This window comes from Larimichthys crocea, chromosome XVIII (genome assembly GCF_000972845.2).
Source record: "Larimichthys crocea isolate SSNF chromosome XVIII, L_crocea_2.0, whole genome shotgun sequence".
NCBI lineage: Eukaryota > Metazoa > Chordata > Actinopteri > Sciaenidae > Larimichthys > Larimichthys crocea.
In genome coordinates, this window is record NC_040028.1 from 7,264,304 (window position 1) to 7,283,602 (window position 19,299).

Below are 19,299 nucleotides of genomic sequence, written 5' to 3' on the forward strand. Positions count from 1 at the left end.
TGGATTGTCACACACTTTGATACACATATTCTTGGTGCCCAAAGGATCCAGTGAAATAACTCGACTTGATGGATCATGAAAGATGGGCACAACAAATATTCAGGGCTTCCAGGCATTGTACCCTACTGGCCTTGGTGATTTTTCTCTACTGCCACCACAAGTTTGATGTGTGGTTTTGAGTCTCTTGGCAATTGGTGCATGAACTGTCATGAATTTTTTTGATCCCTTAACCTGTGATCCTGTGCCAATATCAGGACAGATCAAATCTGTCCCAAACTTTGGTTTATGACCAAATACCTGCATGAATTAAAAAAAAAAAAAAACTTGTAAACAAAACTAATGGCACTGCCATCAGTCTCAGCTGCACTTTTTATTTAATGCCAGTCAGTAAATGTTAGCATGTTACCACAAGAAATTACGATGGTGACTGTGTTAAACACATTACATTAGCGTTTAGCCTAAAGTATACCCTCACAGAGCAACTAGAAGTGCTATATCAGTGAAACTGATGACATCAAGAACTAATTTCAAGACATTTTTAGAAATAAATAAATAAATGCGACTGTAGAGCTTAGATGTATTTGCCTTTGAGAGTGTTTGACTAAGATGATGTTGATCTCTGTCTGGGTTTCTTCTCTTGTATAATTAACTGGCACCTTTGTTGACATTTCCTTTGCAAGAAACAGAGGAAGGAAGTTTAGTGTAATTCAGTTTCATATTTAATGGTCTTTGAGTTATCTGATTTCTTTTCATAAATTGGCCATAAATGTTGTTAGAAAGATGCATAACACGCGGACGCATTTTCATTCCTTTATCGAAAAATGTCATTTGTGCCTGTGTGAAACGATAACATCCAATGCTTCAAATGTGCTTATATCAGAACTGATATGAATTACGCTGCAATTCTTTGAGAAGTTCAGAATAGCTTTTTCAGGACAAATAGACAATATTCCCATTCCTCAGAGTTAATTATCATATAAAAAGCTCTGGCCACTGATAATCTGACTGCAACGGCAAAGTGGTTTGAGGAAAATGTCATTACATTTCAGAAATTTCAAATTCCATATCTGATTAGATGAAATAGTCATTTGTCACTTCACAGAGCATAATGCGCTTTTCTACTGTGTGAAACACTATTGAAAATGAGACATAAAAGACTTTCTTTTATAGTTGTAATGTGCTGTAGACCTGCCATTTTGTTAAACACTTGAAGCAGCTGTTGCACAGAAAGTCCAGATAATCACAGTTTCAAGATTTAGCCATTTAATGTTTATCTCATCTTCATCTTACATCATCGTATCAGTGTATGTAACGCTGGTGTGATGTTAAAAGTCTGACAGGAAACGAAGCAATCTAGTGTGAGAGACACATCCCTACCCCCCTCCCTCAGAAGGATCCACAATTCCTTGTACTGTGGTCTGACCTTGAGCACACACCCTCCCTTCCTTCTCTCAACATCTCATCAAAGCTCTGGCAGACTATGCCATCCCTGACATCTGAGAGAAAGAGACCGCAGAACAACTCCCCAGGGAGAGTGGGTGGCTCAGTGACACAAGCTCAGCAGTGATTATGAATATATCCACATTTTACACAATAGCTTTTACACAGTGATCAGCCAAGTGCTCTATTATTTGACACCCAACTGTTTCTTGTCACCCCTGGCATCCTAGTTCATTTTCTAATAAAATAAATCTTTATAATTAATACTACAGTGGTTTGATATTGATGCAGATGAAGATATTTAATCTCGACACTTGTTTTGTGTTGATGCTTCTATTTTTCTGCACCAAAAGCATTTATCAAAATGTCTTCTCTAGGAGAGAAAAGGAAAAAAATATATGTAGTTACAGTCCTTTTGTGTGGCAGTTACACCCGTGTGCTGCTAAGCAGAAAAAATACAGAGAAAAACAAGCAAGCCAAGGGGCAAACAGAAGCCAGCTCACTTGTTGTGCTTTGATTAAAAACATTCTGCCCCTTCTATAGGGTATGCCGCTTTGTTGTTGTTTCCTCCTCACTTTGTTTGATTTATGGCGATGAAATTCCTTTCCCACTGCCCTCTCCAGACTCGTCATGCTTGTGGAACCAGTTCGCCTGCTCAAAGAACAAGTGCATTGCCAAACAATGGCTATGTGATGGGGAGAACGACTGCGAGGATGGCCTGGACGAGAGCGTGCAGATCTGTGGTAAGTGCCCTTTCAGATGTCACAGGGAATCTGCTGATGGTGTAGTAGGTCACGTCTGTAATACCTTGTGTGACAGCTCCATGTGTTTCCCTAAAAGAGCTGAAAAATGAATGGACAGAAATGAAACGATCTTAATGAGACAACAAATGAGGCCGCAGGCAATTCTGATGATTTGGGCGGGCACTCAGGCAAATAGATTTTTTTTATGACTGAGGCCCAAGAGGCACAGCTATTTCAAGGGGCAAATGAGATGTGCATGCAATGAAATCTACAATAAAATAAAAAAGAATCCAACCAATAAAGAGACAAGAATCGCTCTGAACGTTCGTTGTTTAATTGCATACAGAATTCAAGAAAATAATTGTTACTCACAATAGTACAGTCATTGTTTGTCAGATTTTATCTGGGGAACTGCTGCACAATGAAAAGTTAGTTTGGGTCATTAAGGGCAGGGCTATCAGTGGAAAACCATCTGATATCTTATATGAGAGCAGAACATGTGCTTTGATTTCTTTTGAATTATTGGCCAATGTTTGCTGATAATAGAAGGTACCATCCTAAGAAAACCAAATACAGCTGCTCTTTAGCTTTAGAGTGCACCTTTTAGTCAGTATTCTCTGTGGTACAATTGTATTTTTTGCTTTTGAAAGTTAGTGGTCCTGTTTTTCTCTCAGGCTCGGTGACGTGTGCTCCAGGGCTGTTCAGCTGCCCTGGGTCGTATGCCTGTGTTCCTAAACGCTGGCTCTGTGATGGTGAAAGGGACTGCCCTGATGGGAGTGACGAACTTGCTGCAGCTGGCTGTGGTAAATTCTAGTTCAACATGTTGAATACCTCCTGGCAGTAATAAAAGAAACAACACATTTAACACATATTGCATGCCATGCTTAAAAAAAGAATCAATTAATTATTTAATTATTCCTTGAACTCACTTGTTTCCTTGCATTAGCACCCAACAACACGTGTGATGACAGCTCATTTCGCTGCAGCAACAAAGCATGCATCCCTCAGCGATTCGTCTGTGACCATGACGATGACTGTGGAGATGGGTCCGATGAGTCAGTAGAATGTGGCAAGTAGACTGATGCTGCTGTCTTACTTTTAATATTCGCTGGTGCTTTATGAATATGCCCTAATTGAAAGCTGCACTAAGTAAGTTGAAAAAATAAAAAATAAAGAAAAAGTAGACAGGTAAAAGAAATGAAAGGTTGAAGTGAATTAAAGTAAAATTTACTATGCAAGAGGAGCCCAGAATAAAGCCCAATTAAAACATGGCCACGATGGGTTAGAGACTTTACATGAAGGGCCAAATTTAAACCTTTTTTTTTTATTATTATTATTGTGCATGTTGTTTAAACATTAAATTAGTAAAAAAAGAAAAAGAAATGATGGGATGATAGTCTTTGTAAATTAATTTTAATTATTTGTATAGATAAATATTAATGGAATAATTGAGCTTGGCTTTATGTGTAAAAGTTTTCTAAGTTAAGTTTTTTTTTATTAAGTTTTATTTATTTATTTATTTATTTAGTTTCATTTTAATTGGATGTTGTAATTGTAACTGAACTGACACCTGAATTTTATTTGGGCATATTTTTGGTGCCTGACCTGCAATTCTTCTTTGCAGTGATATGAACAATCACTACATAAATCCCACCTTGTGCAGCTTTATTTTTCACTATTTGCACAATTGTCACGGCCAAGTGTAACTTAATGAAAAAGTGTCTATCTCTTTCTCCAGTCTATCGCTCCTGTAGATCAGAGGAATTTCGCTGCAGGGACGGCCGCTGTCTTCTCAGCTCTCAGTGGGAGTGTGACAGCTATGCAGACTGTCCCGACCACTCTGACGAACTGCCTCTGAACCTCAAGTGTCTGGCCGCAGGTAAGACTGCTGTATGGCTCTCAGCTGGGATTTCTTCATCAGTGTCACCAGCAGCACCACTCGCCCAGGAAACTGGCAGGAACACTTGGAGGGAACAAAAGGCGCTACAACCAGGAGAGCTTCTTTGAATCGAAATAATCTGTCAAGATCCGTTGTCAGGCCAATAACCTTCCCCAACTTTATTGAGAAATTACAGGGCGTTGTGCCAGTGACAACCATGTCTTACTCTTTTCAGGAAGCTTGTGCAATGGCTCCTTCTTCATGTGCTCCAATGGACGCTGCATCTCTGAGAGAAATCTCTGTGATGGTAGAGATGATTGTGGAGACCGGTCGGATGAGAGGAACTGTAATGTGAATGAATGCTTGAACCGCAGAGTCAGTGGGTGCACACAGGATTGCCAAGATCTTCCAGTGGGATACAAGGTAAGTGACTAGAGGACTATACACGCTTCAGTAGCTTGGAAGTATATTCGCCCTCAGGATCACTCCCTGGCTACAGTTGGTCCATAAAGCCTAATTCATTCAGCAAGAGCTTAAACCAGGGTGCAGTAAAAATGCAGATGGGAAGATAAAAATTGAAAAAAAATATTTAAAACAACCTGTGCACTAGTTACTGAACATTTGTAAATATGAGTCACAGTTATAATATGTCCTCCTTTTGACAGCATGACTTTAATCATAATCAAGTTTTGACATTTTAATTTATAGACTTTTACTGTCCTACAGTTCTAAGCCCTTGCATCATTAGCAGCAGGTAAAACATGGAGCTTATATTTGTAATAGTGTGGACATGGATGATTAATGACAGATAATGAATCAAGCCTAACTTTGCACATCATTAAACAGACAAAGATGGGTGGGAGCATACATATATTTAGTCTTTCACTTTTTGAATAACCTTGAACACTATAAGGAGAGTCTAATGATATGCCAGCACATAACACATAACACACTGCTCCGGGAAGTTGCCTGGCAGTGGTGGCATGTGATGCTAGGGTTGAATCCAGGTCAAGGCCACATCCGCTGGAGTGTTCCAATGACTACAACTGTTGTCAGACTGCAGTAGTTTATGCCTTCCTCTCTGGATTTTACTCTCCCACTCTCCCGTAAGACAGTGCTCACTGCATCAGAAAAGTGGCTGAAAGCACAGAAAACTTCTATTGCCTGTCATGAAAGGGGCAAAGCTGGACAGAGAGCACGTCAATGCAGACCCTTAGCTCATCCATTTGTGGCCTGAACAGGGAGATCAGCAGAAAGGCCATCAAGGTTATAACTTTGGATAAGAAAGGGATTTGCAGTGGGTCCAGAGCAGCTGATACAAGCAGTTTAAGTTATTTCTGGTGGTCCCTGGTCACTGAAGTGCAATGGAATTTTTGAGCCCTGGTATAGTTTGTCTATAACATGGCTTTGATGTCGTATACATTATGCTAGATGCTAGGTTTGCATTTCTTACCTGCAGGAGTGTGAAATATTTTCAGGTGTTATAGATTGATCTAAAATTACTAATAAGGGCACTGCTTTTATAATGTGGCCACAATTAATCATTGTATGAAAAACTCAAATGTTTCATGTTTTCAAACACGTCTTAACCACTTAACACTTAAACTGAAGCTTTCTGATCAAATCTACCATTTCTACATTTATTTGTGTTTTGTGTCCTCAGTGCAAATGCTGGCCTGGTTTCCACCTGAAGGATGATGGGAAGACTTGTGTGGATGTTGATGAATGTGCCACTATCCTTCCTTGTAGCCAGCGTTGCATCAACACTTATGGCTCCTTCAAGTGCCTTTGTGTAGATGGCTATGAAGCCTTGGAGCGCAACCCCAACATATGCAAGGCATTGTCAGGTCAGTTGAGGTTTTGATCCCACAACTTTCAGAATTTCAGTGTATAATTACCAGCAATCATCTAACACTGTATGTTTCTCATTTCAGCTGAAGAGCCTTTTCTCATTATGGCAGACCACCATGAGATCCGGAAGCTGAGTGTGGATGGCTCAAATTACACCATTTTGAAACAGGTAAATGATATCTACATCACCACCATTGTGCCTGCAGTGACATTTTCACAGGGTAGATGATTATTGTTATTATACTGACTTAATATCTTTGGCTCTTTTTGTGTTTAGTTTTGAATCTCGGCTGTGTCTATTTCCCAGCCTGGAAGACATATATTGATTGAGAATGAGTTTAAATGGCTGTTTGAACACCTTTGAAAACATCAACTTTTGTGACTGTAATTATGTTTACTGGCTTTGTACAGAGGAAATGGAGCAGAAATAATCAGAAGACACGACAACTGCTGCCTTTTTCGATTATGAATAAAAAATGTTTTGTTTTAGAAAAAAAAACTTTTTTAGAAAAGTTATGTTGAGAAAAATTGGTATAATGTCCTCAGATAAAGATAACATCCATCCGTTTGTTGGAGCATATCCCAGCTATCTTAGGGCGTGAGGAGGGGTACGCTCTGGACCAGTCGGCAGTTCATCACTGGGCACATAGAGACAAACAACCACACACTCGCAAAAAACCACAGACTTTACTTTTTTATTTACATCTTTGCAGAGGTGAATGTACTCGTCAGCCTAAAGGAATTACTTTCACAAGCAGGTTTCATGATGTAGCACAGCTACTCTAAAATATTAGTATGTTGAAATGAGATGTCCTTGATTTTCCATCTTCCCCCATATGGGCCGAAGAATCTGGTCATTCTGATTAGCAGAGAGTGAATTCACACTGAGGAGCCCATGTAAAAGCTATTTCTTTTATTCCTAGGTCATCACAGCTGCTCTGGGCAATGCTTAAACCTGACTGTTGATTATCACAAATGGTTGGCTGTGATTTACTGTAAATCAACCCACGGCTATCCTGTCTCCTCTCACAGTCATATTAACCTCTTGACTCGATGTACTCTACTGTCTGTATCGGAGTTCTCATCAGCCACAACTCACTTTAATCACTGCATGTTAGCGTTAATGGAAGCTAGAGAGGGAAATATGCACATGGCTTTGCTAAGTGGTGGTGGATACTTAACTGACCTCATAGCACTTTACCTCACCATTACATACCTGGTTCAGATTATATCTTCATGATATTATGTAAATTTCAAATGATCCAATCATTTACTTTGTGTGTTGCTTTTACTGTTATACAGTTATTTTATCACTGGAACCTATTGTTAAAACTCATTCACAATGGGTTACAAACTTCCTAGTTTTGTTGTGGTTAATTCGAGTTGAAAAATCAGGTTCAGGCTGAATTACAGTTATTGTTTACCTCAAAAAACATTTTGCCATTAAGTTCAGCTTTCATTGAGCTGTCTAATAAAATGACAGCTAATGGGGAACCTCTTGGAAAACAAACAAAAAAACTGTACATTCAAGTTACAAAATGTGCTTAGATAAACTAGCAGTTGTAGTGCTGAGAAACTGCCTTTGGGTTCAGCGTGAAGCATGTTTTTGATTGGTAGCTGTTGCTATTGAAATGATCCCCACGTTAAATCATTTCTATTTAAAGCTTGGGTTGGTATCCAAAAGCCAAACTAATTAAGTTAGATGGCAAAAAAAAAAAACTTTGATGGTTGCATCCACTGCACTAAGGCTGTACTATCAATATCACATTTTAGAGCAAAAAAGTAGTTGATTATGTGGAACAGAAAAGCACTGTAATAAACTGCTTGCACATACTTTTATACAAAATGCATTTTTCAACCAACATTCCCAACATTTCATATATATTGTTTTAAGCTTATAAATCATTTTGTGTTCACTTGGTTTATGTCTGCAGGGAAAATAAATGGCATTTCTAGATAGAGGCACTGATAAAGGGGGCATGATGGTTTCATCTCTGTAGTTGATCTTTGTAGTGGAGAAGGGTTCCCCCGGGACACTTTGGCGCTTGTCTGTGAGGGTGTTGATGATCTGATGAAGATGTCTCATTTCGTCTGTCAGATTATCTGACACCTTTTCTCGTCACCCTCAGTGCGAGACAGCAGGGTGGGGGCACTTGTTTAGTGAGCAACTATGTCTGACTGACAGTGGGGTCATGTGAGCATACCACAGAAGGGAAGTACCTTACTCCTTTGCTTTGATAGGACTTTGACTTCATAGAGCATTTGAGATTCTGTGTATAGCTGAAGCATTGGGACCTATGTCACTGACCAGGAGGACCAGGAAAAACCAAAGGATGGAGATGTGGAAGGTGCTGACCCACTGGAATAGCTGTAGATAATATTAGCAATCAACTTAGATGGCCAGTGTTTCAAAAATACCATGAACGGCCATCTGGGAATCAGTCTTAACAAGTCTTAACAAAACAAACAAAGTCACTGGCTCGCATGCCTTTTTTGAAACAAAGATGTCATTTGGAACCAGAATTTAACAGGCTCAACAACTGGTGAAAAGTATCAGCATCTCTAAAGAGTCATCAAGCAAGTGAGGGGCACAATCAGTATTGCTTGTACACTAAATATTACAATACATACACACAGAGAAGTTGAGCTTGTTTTTTTTTTTAACTTTTTTCATATTGTGGTTTTTCAAATAATTAATGAAACCTACCTAACTCCACTGGATTGTTTTTGTTTTTGTTTTGGGGTTTTTCCAGCAATGTAAAATAAAAGAAAGGCTCAAGAGTCAGTGTGTGTCAGTGTGCTCCTGTCTACACAGGACACGTTCAGGTACACTATTGAGGTCACTTGTGTTTTGGCAGCTCTCAGAAAAATAACACTTATGCTTTGTGTTGCATTAGTATGAGCCATTTCACTGTTCACTGCACGTATAGACAGCTGTAATTATTGTGTTTATCTTTGAGATACGTAAGACAGAAGACTGAAAAAGTGAGTGAAAAATGCCTCCTGATTTGCAGTTGGAAATACATGAGACATGGACACAACATCACATCGACTCTGTGGAGTGTGAATTTTTTTTAACCTTTGGCAAGACATTCAGCTCAAGGGCTATATATATAATCTTCACAAGCCTGTCTACATAATGACACCTCTGAATATTAATTTTCACACAATTATACAACAGACATTCAGAAAACAATAGATGCAGGTCTGTATACATTTCAGCCTCAGACGCTGATATCACAAACTCATGCTGCCACCTACAAGCATCTCGCCTAATGAATCCACAGTATTCCTTTCTATAGACCTAACGTTGTCTGAATGGTCATTGCTTAGAGATAAGGAGTTTATGACTGGCAAGAGAAGAAAACAATCATGCACTTCTTCATAACATTTTCATAACAAAATGATGTTGTGGTTGACTGTGAAGACATCAAAGATTTTGTTGCTGTCCAGAGCTCTTTCTCGCTCTGTGTTCATAGCAAACAGTGCCAGGTTTCTGGTTCAAGAGTCCTCACTTCTGTTCCTCAAGTAGTTTTTCAAATGACTGAGACAAGTAAATCTGCACTCATAGGTTACTGGTGTGACAGGAAGTATCAGAGATATGCATATCAGTTTGTACAAGTCCATAAATGTATCATGAGGGATAGGAACTCCTGAGCGCTGGTGATAGTTCAATTCATTTTATTTATATTGTACCAAATCTACCACATGACATTTTTCATATAGAGCAAGTCTAGACCGTACTCGTAATAATATTATTTACAGAGACCTAGCAATTCCCTGGTATGTCCCTGTTTTCTTTGCAGTAGACAAGCCTGATAGAGCTCTGCAGGCTCCGCAAGTTGTCCTCACTGATAGCAAGATGCCATGGGCAGCATGTGTACGTAATTTGTCTGCTAAAAAGTGCTGTTTAATCTCCATTAACAACCTCTATATAACAGGATAGAACAAGTGTGTTTTAAGGTCATCCATGTTATCTGAGTATACTTTTTCTAAAAGGGGCTTGACAGTAAACCCTACCAGATCCTGAGCTGTTCAGCTTGCCTGCCCTCTCACCTGTAGTAATGTTCGTATCTGTAAGTGTATGCAATTCCTGCTTTCACATGCAGGTCTTATGCTTTCTTTTGGAAATATATATATAAATTTGGGCTTTTTTTTTTTAGATGGCCAATGTTTCTCCTGCTACAAAAGAAAGAAAAAAACAAACATGCAAAACACAGTTCTCGTTGATGATTGAACTGGTATCTCTTGCCTTTGTTCGGGTATGTGGATGAGTGGGTTTGACTAGCCGATGATGTCACGCAGCGTATCCTGCATTGCTGGAGTTTTCTTAACTGGCCAGAATGAATTATACTGCCAGGGCCATCTACGAGCTGTGCTTTTGTTTTTTGTTTTTTTCTAATGAAAAAGCATCACCGACCCAGAAAGCTCTTGTGGTGTCTCAAAAAACTCTGCTGCAGCAGTGACATTATGCACACAGCCTATTAACACCCAGCTGGGTGTATGTGTAAGGCAATGTATATAAATTGTATATAATAAATCGCCTGCAGTACCTCCTTCCTGAACCTTTTTTCCAGTCCAGCTTTGTCATTCCACTGGCCAACACAAAAATTTTGGTCTATATTAAACTGAGTGACTGTGCACTTGATGCTAGTAGTGATCTTGTCCCTTCTCATCTAACACATCTGCTGGCGTGAAATGCATGCAAAAGTTCCTTATACACTTTCTCTCACACTGGCTCCAAATATCACACAATCATTGACATCTCGTCCTTTTTACTAGAATCTCTACTTTCATCCACCAAAACAGCAAAGTGCTCTGCATCCCTCACCTCCTTCATATCATATTATCATACCATTACAGTAAATCTCTCATTTTGTATGTCATGGTGAATGTATTTGGCATTTGATGGATTGCTGGCAAACATCAGACATCCAAATGACATGCAGAAGCTATCGAAAATTACCCCTATTAGATGTCTCCTCATTCTCACTGTGTCCCCGCTGTGCGATCCCCTGACAAGTTGTATAGTGTACCAAAGCTTTCCACCACATCCTTCGTGCACTTCTGGTTCTCCGTTATCAACGCAAAATGTCAAACATGTTTGCTTTTTTTGAGAGGCTTGTCTGTTCTTGTTTAAACTCACTTCATGTCTCCATAGTAAATGTGTGCCCCTCACTTGCTTGTGACTCTTTAGAGATGTTGATACTTTTCACCAGTTGTTGAACCTGTTAAATTCTGGCTTCAAATGACATTTTTGTTTCAAAAAAGGCATGCGAGCCAGTGACTTTGTTTTTTTTGTTAAGACTTGTTAAGACTGATTCCCAGATGGCCGTTCACGGTATTTTCGAAAAACCATCTAAGTTGATTGCTAATATTATCTACAACAGTTCCAGTGGGTCACCACCTTCCACGTCTCCATCCTCTGTTTTTTCCTGGTTTTTCTGGTCAGTGACTGCTGTCACATGGATGTTTATGGAGTGAAAAGTTATGCATTGTGATACACCAACTTTGATAATGCAAAAAAAAAAAAAAATGCTCTAGTTAATGGGAAGTAATAGTAAGGTAAGGTTGAAAGTTCAGTGCCTGTTGGCCCGAATCAGATCAGCTGTGTTAAATATAATCTGGATATGATTTTCTTACTAATGAAAGTGTATTTTCATATTTTCTTTTTTAACTGTTTTATAACTGTTTGAAACTAAAAAAAAAAAAAAAAAAAATTCTATGCTTATCCTCTCTCTCCTCTCTATTCTCAGGGCCTCAACAACATCATTCACATAGACTTTGACTACAAGAAGGAATTTATCTATTGGGTGGACTCAACCAGGCCAAGTGGTCGAAAGATCAACAGAATGCGTCTCAATGGGAGTGACCTCAAGGTACTGCAGGATTTAGCTACTGTGACTGCATGCCATATGGTGCCTTGTGCCACTTTACTCAAGATTCATTGGCTTTACTTTGCATGCTCCCTATCCAACTTTTATTTATGAATCTTTCCTTGCTTTATCCAGCTGTATTTTTGTTTATAATTCATTTGAATTATCACACTTTTTGTATTGTAAAGATGCATAATGTGTTAGAGTTTGGAATACCAAGTACAGTATGTTGCCTAAGTGGGTCATTATCACTGTTCAGCCGATGATGGGTGCACTTTATCCTTCTCTGTAGTAAACGTAATGGATTTTTTTTTTTCTGTCTGCAGACAACGGCCTGTTAGCTTAACAACAATAAATGTGTGTTAGTGATAATAGGAATATCCTAAATGGCTTTAATATAAATGTAACAAGCCTAATGATACAACACTCTCTGGTATAATCACCAAGATTTGTCTGGGTCTTGGGATTGGAGCCCAGTTACTAGGGACACTGAGACGTCAGCAGAACACCTGCTGGGCCCCTATCCCACATCTCATTAGCATTAGTGTGTGGGGGCATTAGCTCATTCAGCTCAATTACTTCCACAGTTTCTGCTTGAGCCACTGCCACAGCTTAGCAAGAGGACAAACTGTCTGAGAAACAGATCGGGGAGCTTGGTTAATTAAAAGAGCAACTGATATAGAGTGGCACTAGTATAAGCTTGCCATATGAGAAAGCAGAATTGAGGAGCAAAAAATATTTCTCTGTATTTTTTCTCTGCCAATGATGCCACCAATTTACACCAGAACCAAAAGGGACGAGGCAGAGAAGAGAAACTTTCAGACAGACAAGTGAAGCATCTGAAATTTCTGTCTTAAGGACCGAAAAAAGACCTCACGAGAACTGTGTGACGAGATCAGCGCCACAGTGACTAATGGTGCAACAGTGTCTTCAAGAACTGTGTGCTAGAAACTGGGTGAAGAGCGACTTGTTGGCAGAATGGCAGCAAAGAAACCATTACGGAAAGAGAAACAGAGTGAAACACCTGAAATTAGCAAAAGAACACAAGACATGGTCAAAGGAAGATTGGTATAAAGGGTTGTGGACTGATGAGTCCAAGTTTGAAAAGTTTGGCAACAAGTGAATAGTGTATGTTGGATGAAGGGTGGGGAAGAGGCATAAAAATGAGTGTCTCTTTCCAACAGTTGAACATAGAGGGGGTAGTATTTTGTTGTGGGGTGCCATTTGAGCCTCAGGAACAGGTGACTTAGTGAAAATTGATGGCATCGTGGATAAGAAAGTATACCACAACATTCTGGTGAGACGCAGAATAGCATCTGGGAGTTATCTTATTAGGCCTGGATTTATCTTCTAAGAGGACAATGACCTTCTAACTATTGCCAGAACTACCTGTGACAGAAGGAATTTGCTGAAACATTGAAAATGATGGACTGGCCCCCTCAAAGTCCGGACCTCAACCCCATAGAGCAAATTTTGGGCGAGTTGGCAAATAAACCGGATAGATCTATTGTACATTCAAAGAAAAGCCTTTGGCTTGAGTTGCATTTTTTTTAATCCAATATAAGTTAATTTTAGATATTGGTCTCTTTTTTGTTTTGTTTATTTAATCTGTTTTTTAAGGGAAAACTGCTGTTGCACTGCACTCTGTGGGTTACATTTTTTTCAGTGATATCACAAATGTCACTGATTTTGCGTTCGACAGCTGATAGAAACTTTTCGTACCTTCATTGTACAAAAGTAAATGCATCTGCCTCCATGATGCTCAGTGTCATGTAGACTAGTAGTTATTATTGGGAAAGCAATGTAGATTAAAATAATAAAATACAAAATCCACAAATACCTTTGAGTCTTCCCAAGGACATTTTAACTTATGTATTAACATGCTTTCTTATAAATGGCTAAAAAAGAGAAAAAAAAACAAACAAAGAAAATGTTTGTGTCAGCTCCTTTCAGCAAATGTTTGCATTTATCAAACATACTATGCATTTATCTGGTCTTTATATCTTGATGAGCCATATTCAAATGTTGACATTACTCACAAGTTAACCTCCAGTTCCAGATGAAGCAATCTTTTTAATGAATGCAGTGATGTGCTACGGATAAAGTGAACCAAGGGCACATTGTGTAATGAGTATCAACTTCTTTTCACCTAAAGAGTCAGTCTTGATGGAAATACTGCACAAAGAGTGACACTTTAGTGACTATTTTGAGCTCAGTTTGGTCCAAATTACTGCATAGGGGACAGCCTATCATAGTCTTTTGCCAAAACTATATACTGTATTTTCTTGCAAATGATGACAGAAAAGGCCTCAAAGCGCACTGTGTTCTGTAATCACAGATTGCAATGGTGCTGAGGTTTGTTTTCTTTTCCTTTCGTCTGCCAGCTGGCACAATGATGTTGATTCTAAACAAGTGCTTTTGCAAACTCAAAAGGTTAAACATTCTTGGGGATATTGCTGGACTCCTGGATAAATCCTAGATTTTCTTTACATTAGTTAAATACCTTTGCTTATATTTTAGCCAAATCTGTCACTAAGATTAGCACAGTTAGATGAATACGATCATTAACGAGAGTAGCTACACCACCCTATCCACTCTAATTACAGTTTGGTAATTGCACTGAAGTGCATGAAGTAGTGCAGCTTAGGGCATGTAAGCACATTTCAGGTGCAATGCAATTTTAATAATCACGTTTGCATGAAATTGCATCTGCAGATTCAGGGACATCTATATCTTAGCAGCTAGCACAGTTGTTAAAGCACATCAAAATGCAATTTGAATGAGATTAAGAGCCACTAGAAGTCAGAACTGAGTTAGATAAATTATATTCTTACCAATGTCAGCGCCACAACTGTAGCTGTCATACAGCGGTAGGAATGATTTGTGAACTCCATCTGTAGTCTCTAATTTGAGAAATGTTCTACGCATAATTATGCATGGGTCAAACTACACTGGTACCTTAATTAATTAGTTAAGTCTTTAGACACAGCTCTCTGATCTTGCACAATAAGTGCACAAACTGCTGTGCTTTTCTTTACACAACTCATAAACTCTGTCATGGACAGTCCAAGTGAAATCATTTAGGTTATAGCAAGCATCACCACATAAATAACCAATAAACAAAACATTTAATTGTCACTCTCTATATATATATATATATATATATCAAGCTGGGGATATATATCATCCCCAGCTTTCTGAACAGCTGATCATATTATAATAGTGATATTGCTTTATAAATGTAGATATATACTAGGCAAGTATGAAAATCTAATTGTTTCTCCATTTACGCTTAAATAATTATAGAAATAGGTTTACTTGCAAAACATTGGTTTAGGAGATATTTCTGATTTCTGATTCAGCTTTGCATCAGAGAGGAAATAGAAATGTAACCATTACTATGGAAACACATGTAGAACAGATCTCAGACAATATCAAGCATCTGTCCTATTCATCACAACAATGTTCATTTTAGCTTGTGATGTTCACAGGGTTTTGTGTAATGCAGCTGAACACATAGAAGCATTTGTATTTATTTTGAGTAGAAGATTGTGTCTCACTGAAAGCATACTAATGTTTCCTAGAGTAAGCTTTATTCAACTGAAAAGATTTTCTCTTTATGACATGTTTGAAAAAGCTTCCTCTTATTTGACAGAGAAAGTTCTATGCCTTGTACAAGCCAGTTTGACATAAATGCCATATATTTCTTTAAATGCTATCTGAAATAAATCTGATTCTGATGTTTTCTATTTCTTTTCTATTCCAATTATTGAAGAATTTAAATAAATTTCAAGTCCAACAGACGGACCTGTATACTGAAGGTGGTATTCCTCTCGTTGCATTAATAGATAGTCCACAAGACAGCAGTGCCCAGTGCCTTAGCAGTGGATTGGATAGGAAAAAATCTGTATTGGTGTGATGCGGAAAGGAAAACACTGGAAGTGTCCAAAGCCAATGGCCTCTACCCTACCATCCTGATCAGTTCTAACCTCAAGAACCCCTCGGATCTAGCTCTGGATCCCCAGACAGGGTAAGGATATTATCATTACTGTAAAGCTCAACATAATGCTTTGGAGTTTCTTCAATAAGGATTGATTTCATAGCTTCGGGGAGAACATGGATAGAGATGCTTAACCTGGAAACTGCCAGATCTCATGTGATGAGTGGTATTGTTATTTGTATCATGCCTGCTGTAGTGCATAGGTCTTTGAACTGTGCTATACTTCTGACTAGGTACGTGTTCTGGGTAGACTGCTGTGAACCTCCTTACATTGGACGTATTGGCATGGATGGCCGAGGGCAAACGGTTATCATTGACACAGAGATCTATAGCCCTACTGCTCTTACTATCGATTATACCAACAAGAGGATCTACTGGGCAGACGACAACCACATCCTGCTTGCCAACATGGATGGCACCCAAAGACGCAAAGGTGAGACTTTTGACAATTGATACAATCTAATATCTGTCTGTTAAACATAAGGCTAGACCCAGCAGCTGGTTAGCTTACAGAGCATAACACAGAGGCTGAAAAAAAACAGCTCTACTTGCTCCAAATCTGACTTTTAAATTATGTATAAACTCTTAGACTACAAAAATGAATGACAGTTAATTTCCTATTACTTATTAGCATGTAGAAGTGGCTATGTCAATATTATTACGGTTTACATTATTAAATAAAATGTTGTTGGAAGTGACTGGTTGGAAGTTTCAACCCTTGTTTCTGTAAATTATCAGGGAAATTTACTGCAAGTGCCACACAATTAGTGGCACCCGGGTTGCTAAATGGAATGAAAAATAATTTAATTGAAGTGTGCCAATTGCCATTTGTCCCTCTGCAGTGTCCTATGATCACATCCAAGGGGTAATGGCTCTGACTTTGTTTGAGGACTTTATATATTGGACGGATGGGAAGTCCAAATCATTACGACGTGCTCACAAGACAACCGGCGCACAAGGGATGGAGCTCCTCAACTCCTGGCAAGCCATCAAATCCCTCAAGGTCTACCACTCCCTGCGCCAGCCGGAAGGTATGAAGTCCATCTGGCATTCATGTTTATTCTATCCTCCCATGTTGAGCAGTTGTTATGGGCCTCCTTTGTGTTGTTAAGAAGGAACTGGTTTGTGTAATACAGTAAGAACTCAGTTATGTACTTCTGTCCTCCTGTACAGTACCCAAACACCAGTGTCAGATTGCAAATGGAGGATGCAGCCACCTGTGTCTTCTATCCCCCGGTGGGGAACACAAATGTGCTTGTCCCACAAATTTTTACTTGGCCGCTGACAATAAGACCTGCCTCTCCAACTGCACCTCCAGTCAGGTCAGCTACATTTCTCTTCCCTCCTGCATCTAAGTTGTGTTTGAACATGCTGTTCCATTTCAATTCTGATCAGTACTTTTCCCCTAAAGGCAAATTGGTTTACTTTCGTATGCTCTCCTCTTATTACAAGTACTGTAGGTACTCGGAAATGGCTGTGTATTGATTCCGACTTTGGCTTTGAAGAATGTTGAAGCTAAAACGGAGAGTCAAGTATTCATGTTGACTTCAAATTTTGTGTTTTCTTTTGTCCATGGTACTAATAGTTTCGCTGTGGGACAGATGAGTGTATCCCTTTCTGGTGGAAGTGTGACACGGTGGATGACTGTGGGGACGGATCTGATGAACCGACTGACTGCCGTGAGTGCCATGTTTTTCCAAGGTTGGCTTTAAAATAGTGCTAGAAAGTCAACTCCTATTTAGGTGAGCTTCGAAGAATATTTTAATTGAATTGGAACAGAAGAGATGTATGTTTCTGTCTTCTGTCTGTGACTGCTTATTTACTCTAACAAGTAAGTGATCGCCTTTTTCTGTTGTTCTTGTTGTTCTTGTTTACATGGTTAGCATTTAATGACACCGGCTCCTGCTTCTTTTAAGCAATGCACTGTATTGATTTCCATATTCTCTGATTGAACTCACAAATTATATACCCTGAGATATACTTGATTTGAATGACTTCCTTTCCAACAGCGGAATTCAAATGTCAGCCTGGGCGTTTTCAGTGTGGCACTGGCCTTTGTGCTCTTCCTCCTTTCATCTGTGATGGAGAGAACGACTGTGGTGACAATTCAGATGAAGCCAACTGTGGTATGGATGAAACGTCTATTAACATTTAAGTTGAAAATCTAAGAGGTTTATTTGTTATCTGGTGGGCGGTTTGTGCATTTCTCATAAACTTGTCTCATTTGCAGAATCGATTAAGTGTCTTTTTAAATTTTCTCTAGGTGGTACTATTTAGTAAAACAATTAGTTGATTAATGAATGATTAATTAAAGTCATCAAGATAACTTTTCTGCATTTTTTAAATACCTTTTTATCTAAAAATGCCATTTGCTGCTTCCAGTTATCAAATGTGAGAATATGCTGTTTGAATTAAAAGTCTTTAGGCTTTGGGATGTTTGTCAGAAAAAAATAAAATAAAATAAAATAAATAAACAGCTATGTTAGTCCTCAGAACTGCTGATAAAATAAGTTGTTCAAGAATAAAATTTTCTAATTACCTGCTGCCTAAATCTTGCTTTATTCATGTGGGGGGAAAAACAATGAGAGTATTAATGACAGTATAAAGAATAGACAGAGCATGGGTGATGTCACCTGTAGGTTTCCAAAGCGCTGTTTTGAAGCCAAAATAAATAAATAACCGCGGTCTGTACCAGGCTAAACATGTTTATTTCTGCTGTGATATCAGACATTTTAATATGGGCACTTATAGAGATTGACTTACTTCTGCAGCCTGTCTAAAGTGGCCACTCTAGGAATTACAAATTTTAGTTGTTGTGTTTTCCAAAACTTTTTATGGTGAATATGAAGGTTTTGATACATTGTTGCAGTAGGTGCTTTGCTATGTTGGACTCACAGCATTTCCTATTGATGTAACCTCCCATTGCTCCTGTCCATTTTTTTTTTCCAGAGACATACATTTGTCTGTCAGGCCAGTTCAAGTGCACCGGGAAACAGAAATGCATCCCTCTTAATCTGCGCTGCAACGGTCAGGACGACTGCGGCGATGGAGAGGATGAGACAGACTGCCGTAAGGCCCTGCATTATTACTTTCAGACTCATTGTCATTATCAGAGCCATGGCTTTACTGAGCTATATTAATTAAATTAATATTCACCAGTCTGAGGTAAAATGAGGTAAAAGTCAGAATTTCTAAAAGTATTTGATATTTTTGTTTTAAAAGCATAATTGGGTGGATCATGATAAATCACCTTGAATGTATCTTTTTTGACACGGTTCATTTATTTCTGTGCTTTGACAAACTGCATGATGCCATTACCATTACATAGCCTTCATTAAGTATTCCAGAGGCTATCCTTGTTATGGGTTCTGTGAACGGGGGATTAGATATTGAGTCGCACAGAGGATAAGAACAGATTTTCTCTGCTGTGATACAACTCATCAGAATATCACACCCCACATAAGTCTTTGAGCCTGCTGCATTCGTCTTGCATATGATTTGCAAGAAGGG

At 38.8% G+C, this 19,299-nt stretch overlaps 1 protein-coding gene across 1 annotated transcript in view; it reads left to right on the plus strand.

The window, feature by feature from the left end:
- lrp1bb (low density lipoprotein receptor-related protein 1Bb) overlaps positions 1-19,299 on the plus strand; it is a 234,865-nt gene that overhangs the window by 181,002 nt on the left and 34,564 nt on the right. Inside the window, exons 51-65 of the mRNA XM_027291061.1 lie at positions 2,064-2,183; positions 2,858-2,986; positions 3,130-3,252; positions 3,922-4,062; positions 4,298-4,485; positions 5,726-5,909; positions 5,997-6,082; positions 11,670-11,792; positions 15,638-15,819; positions 16,023-16,222; positions 16,632-16,820; positions 16,963-17,111; positions 17,375-17,468; positions 17,799-17,915; positions 18,739-18,858. Coding sequence (XP_027146862.1) covers positions 2,064-2,183; positions 2,858-2,986; positions 3,130-3,252; positions 3,922-4,062; positions 4,298-4,485; positions 5,726-5,909; positions 5,997-6,082; positions 11,670-11,792; positions 15,638-15,819; positions 16,023-16,222; positions 16,632-16,820; positions 16,963-17,111; positions 17,375-17,468; positions 17,799-17,915; positions 18,739-18,858 — 2,145 coding nt within the window. The remainder of the gene's footprint in view (positions 1-2,063; positions 2,184-2,857; positions 2,987-3,129; positions 3,253-3,921; positions 4,063-4,297; positions 4,486-5,725; positions 5,910-5,996; positions 6,083-11,669; positions 11,793-15,637; positions 15,820-16,022; positions 16,223-16,631; positions 16,821-16,962; positions 17,112-17,374; positions 17,469-17,798; positions 17,916-18,738; positions 18,859-19,299) is intronic.